At 57.4% G+C, this 4,594-nt stretch overlaps 1 protein-coding gene across 2 annotated transcripts; it reads right to left on the bottom strand.

The window, feature by feature from the left end:
* On the bottom strand, positions 1–3,316 carry HOXC11 (homeobox C11). Of its 2 annotated transcripts, none has more exons than XM_012651396.1 (2): positions 2,521–3,316; positions 1–1,249 (listed from the first exon to the last, which is right to left on the bottom strand). In XM_012651396.1, exons 1-2 carry the CDS (start codon positions 3,200–3,202, stop codon positions 1,017–1,019), a joined length of 915 nt encoding a protein of 304 aa, XP_012506850.1. In that variant the 5' UTR covers positions 3,203–3,316; the 3' UTR covers positions 1–1,016. The 2 variants fall into 2 exon arrangements, with proteins under 2 accessions (XP_012506850.1, XP_012506845.1); XM_012651391.1 differs by having other exon boundaries at positions 195–1,249; positions 2,517–3,309.
* Between the last annotated feature and the right edge of the window lie 1,278 nt (positions 3,317–4,594).

Genomic DNA, 4,594 nt, shown 5'->3' with positions numbered 1-4,594 from the left:
TTGAACAGAATGAAATATCTTTATTTGCCACCAACAAAAAAAAAATTCACAGCAATCCCTCTGGGATGGAAGCAGGGTGGGGATTGCCTATGTACACACGCACTCACGCACATGGAGATGGGTGATTCGAAACTCATTCCAGGCATCCTCCCCCCATCCCCTCTGGGTAGAAAGAAACCCTTGTGAAATTTATTTACAAAAATCCAGGCCCCAGCATGGGGGAGGTGCCCAATCCCATCTCCCTACTGCCTCCACCCACCCCAATCTTTTCTTTTGTCCTTAAAAATAAAAAAAGGAGGTAACAACTGCATAGACTATAGCTATAAATCCATGGAGTGGGGCACTGCTTGGAAAAAGGTTAGGAAACCTCAATGCACCAGTTAAGAAATTTCAAAGGAGGGCTCTACACATTCACGGGGAGGACAACTAGGCTCGGGAGGGGCCTGGGCGAGGACGGAGGTAGGACACGGACTTTGCACACCTAACACCAGGTCGAAGGTACAGGAATTTCACAGCAAGGCAGGATCACATTTAGCTGCCCCCTAATAGTGGGGCAAGGTGGGGTAGGGGCGGGGAGCCGGAGAGGTTTCCGCTGACAGACATGGTGCCTTAGCGGATCTTTTCACTTGGGCAAGGGAAGGCTTTTAGTTGAGGAGTGTTCGGCTCAGGCGCCCGCTACTGTCGCCCCCCCCCCCAATCTGAGCAGCAAGACATTGTCGCCGAGGTGTGTTTTCTTTTAAATAAAGAGTCTTGGCCTCGGTGCCAACGGTGTCCACTCGCCGTAAGTCAGACACTTCCGTTCATCCCTTTCCAGGCTCGGTCCCTGTCCCACAGTGAGAGTCAGGCGAGGGCGAAGGAGGTTCCGGAAAGAAGTGCCAGCAATGGCAGTGGGGGCCAGCCCTGGCCACAGTCCAGTTTTCCACCCGCGGAAAGAAGGCGAGTTAGAAAATAAAAAATAAAAATAAAATAAAATAATTTCCCCCTTTCCCCCTTCCCCAAAAGGGCCGGGTCTGCGGTTACAGCAGCGGATTTCCCGAGAAATACTGCAGCCGGTCTCTGCTCAGTTTTTTTTCTTTCATTCTTCTGTTCTGAAACCAAATTTTCACTTGTCGGTCTGTCAGGTTCAGCATTCGGGACAGCTGCAGCCGCTTCTCTTTGTTGATATACACGTTGAAGAAAAACTCTCGCTCCAGTTCCCGGATCTGGAATTTCGAATAAGGGCAGCGCTTCTTGCGGGTGCGGGGGGCGTCTGGAGGGAGGGGAGGGGGCAAGTGCGAGGAGAGGGGGGAGAGAGACACGTGAGACCCGGGCGACCCCCAGCCCGCTGAGCCCCCAGCGGCCCTTCTCCCAGTCTAACCGCCAGGCAGCCCTCCCGCCGCGCGGGCCAGCTCTCCTCGCGCGGGCGCAGCGCTGGGGCAAGCCTCGACCCCCTGCCGGATCTAGCTGGTCCCAATCCGGGGCCACCGCATGACCCGCGGCACCCCCTACCCCCACCCCTCAAGAGAGAGCGGTGACTGACCGGGTCTGGGAGAGAAGGAAAGCCCGCCGGGGCCATAGGCGTCCCCTTGGGCGCCCTGCCTGCTCCCCTGCAGCCCTCTGCCCCTTTCCGAGCCGCCCTCCCAGTGGTTCTGAAAGCCCACCACCCCCTCCTCCAGAAATCTGGGGGACCGGCGGAGAACAGGCGCAAAGAAGTGAGATCTGGCGAACGCAGTGGGGAGGCGGGGAGGAAGCCAAGGAACAGGCACCAAGACACCAGAGAGTCGCTTCCGGGGCCCTGGCGCCCCGGGACGCCGGCGGGGCAGCGCCTTCCCGGCTGCAGTTCTAGGCCGGCACAAGGCCGCGGACCGAGGAGAAACGCTGAGACCCCCGCCTGGGGCGCAGTGGAGCCCTGAGCCGCCTCTCCCTATTCCCCTGTCCACCTGACCCCGGGGTTGCTTGGGTTTCTGCTCAAGGACCCGCAAACACATAGTTTGAGCATTTTCAAAAGTAGTTTTAAAAAGAATCAGAGCAGCCCTGGCTCGCTTCTCCGGTCTCAGGTTCTGCTCCATTGCTTCTCTCCCCCACCTCTCCCCCTCTCTGGGTCTCTCTCGGCCTTTCCCTCGCCCTCCCCTTTCTCCCCCTCCACCCCTCCCCTCCCTCTCACTCCCTGGCAGCCCAGCTCCCCATCCTTCCTTAAATGCTCCTCTAAGTTCACGATCAAAGTTAATATCGCCCGCAATGGTGGCGCTTTTAAAAATTTCACAGACCTAGAGAGATAACGGGGGAGGGGGGGTTCACCCGGCTTTTCCAAAGAGTCCTTTTCCCTCCCTCCCCACCCCTTCTCCATCGTAAAAAGTCGAGTCGTTGGGAGAGAGGGCTTTGTAGGTTATAATAAAATCCTTTGAATGCTTATAAAACTCCACATAAAATCGGACTGACCCAAAACACGAGGCCGTCCCCGCTCCCCTTGCCTCCCCCCTACTCTCGCCCTCCCTCTCTCCCTCCCTCGCTGCCCGCCTGTTCCCGGCCGCTGCTACCTACTGGGGGCGGCTCCTTTGGCCGGCTCCTTGGCCGCCGAGTGGGCTGAACCGGACGAGCTTGGATTTGTGTTCTCCTCCTCAGCTTCGGCCTCGGCACCCGCCTCAGCCCGGGACGCTAGTCCCGAGGCCGGGGGCGCCTCAGGCTCCCCCTTGGCCTCGCCCTTGCCGGAGCAGGGGGGCTCGGCGGGCGCGTCGCCGCCACCGCAGTAGGCGTTGTCGAAGAAACGGTCGAAGGCTTGAGGCAGGACGCTGTTCTTGTTGACTGACGAGTAGAAGCCGGCGGGGGCTGCGTGCGGGGCGCTGGGGTGGTGGTGGCCGCCGTAGGAGCCTTCGTTTTTCATGAGGATCTCGGTGACGGTGGAAGGAGGCAGGCACTCCCGGTGCATAAGCTCGTCGGCCGCCGCATAGCAGGAGGAGTAGCTGTTCCGATGGTGCCACTTGCTGGATGGCTCCAGGCCGTAGGAGACCTCCCGGACCGGGGGCACTTGGGCCGAGTAGGGATAGGAGATCTGACGAGAGGGGGCCTGGGGCAGGAAGGAGGAGACCGTGGAGAACTCGGGCATGTAGTAAGTGCAACTGGGCAGATAGAGGTTGGAGGCGCAGCTCCCTCGCTCGCCAAAATCAGCGCCCCTCTCCTTGCGCGACGGCGAGCAGAAGTTGCCCAGGTTGACCGAGTTAAACATCGTTCTCCTCTCCTGCCGGCTCCGGATGAAGGTTTTGGACCCGGTCTAGCGAGGGGGGAAAATTTGGGAAGGCGAGATGACGCGTTATCCGTCTTAGTCTCTCTCCCCGAGCACGTGATCCAAAGTAGATATTGTCATATATCAGTTCGGAGCACTTCGCAGACGTAGGAGGGGTTCTCTCTTAGGTAAGATCGGGGACGTTCAGGCGATTGGTTTGCAAACACCGCAGAAACATTATGAAAATCAATTGCAGATTTGTATTCGTTTTTCTCCCGTCACTCCCCTCCTCTCCATTCCACAGCACGAGCAAAGGAGGAGAGAGAGGGTTGGGGTGGGGTGGGCGGTGGGATGGGCGAGGGTGGTGGCTGGGAGGGGGTAATTGTATTTTTTTCTAGCTGCTGCTCTTTTTTCCCCCAGGATTGGGGGAAGGAGGAGGGCTTTCAAGTGTGGGGGTCTTGCCTCCTCCCTGCGATCAGCACCAGACAGATGGGAGTGAGGATTTCTTTCCCCACTGCCTGATTTCCTCAAGAGAAGTGAATCCTTACCGCCCCCACCAAGTCTCAGGGACTCTTACCCCTCCAATCCGCAGAGTCAGTGCCTGTTTACAAGAGTTTGAAGAAGTCGACTCTTTTCCTGGCCAGAGCTAGGTGACAAGACTCCCTTTTTGGAGTCTTTAGAGAGACTCCCCGGAAGAGTATCTGAAGTTTCCCAAAGGTGAGGCAGCCCAGCTGCAAGCCAGTGTCCCAACTTTGTCTGGCTTGCTGTGCTGCCGCTGGCTAGGGACTCCGATTAGTCATAAACGAGTGGTGAGCAGTGCGCCAGCCGCCCAGCCGGTGCCTGGCGAAGTCTGGGAAAAACCTTCTCTAATGTTGTGTTAAATATTTAGTATGAGAGAGTGGCCCTGGGTGAATATTTCATGCCTGCCTTTATTGTCAATCAATGCGAAGAAAGCTACATCCACTGTGGATTTTCAAATCCCAAACCCCAAAGAAAAGGATTAGAATGAGAGCCATGTATCTTCTATGTCAGGGTTTTTTTGGTTGTGGGCTCAGCCTCTGTTGGTAGGCTGGAAAAAAGCCTACTATCAGGGCTCAGGAGGATATGATGAGGGGGACTGGGTTTAGGGTTCCTATCCTTGAATGATTTGGGGGAGTGTGGTGTGGGCTATTGGTCCAGGTATGCATCTCCAGTATAAACCAGCAGGACGGTGGAAGGGAGCTGTGGACCCTGGGGTGGGCAGGGCAGGGGCAGGGGCCACTCCCTAGTCAAAGCCCCCAGCCCCTCTCCCTGGGACTTCAGACAGACCTTAGTGCCTCCCTCCTGTTTCTCAGTCCTGCCCTGCCCTCCTCAGAGCCTGTCAGCCTCCTGGATGGCTGTGGCCCAAGGGGTAGA

The sequence above is a fragment of the Propithecus coquereli genome, unplaced genomic scaffold, assembly GCF_000956105.1.
Source record: "Propithecus coquereli isolate 6110/MARCELLA unplaced genomic scaffold, Pcoq_1.0 Scaffold111, whole genome shotgun sequence".
Taxonomy (NCBI): domain Eukaryota; kingdom Metazoa; phylum Chordata; class Mammalia; order Primates; family Indriidae; genus Propithecus; species Propithecus coquereli.
The sequence above is the reverse complement of the archived record's forward strand: the minus strand, read 5'-3'. Positions and strand labels throughout refer to the sequence as shown.

Coding starts and splice junctions, on each gene's coding strand:
- HOXC11 (XM_012651391.1), bottom strand. CDS start 3,202: ATGTTTAACTCGGTCAACCTGGGCAACTTCTGCTCGCCGTCGCGCAAG. Junction 1,250..2,516: donor AAAGGAGCCGCCCCCAGTAG/GTAGCAGCGGCC, acceptor CCCTCCCTCCAG/ACGCCCCCCGCACCCGCAAG.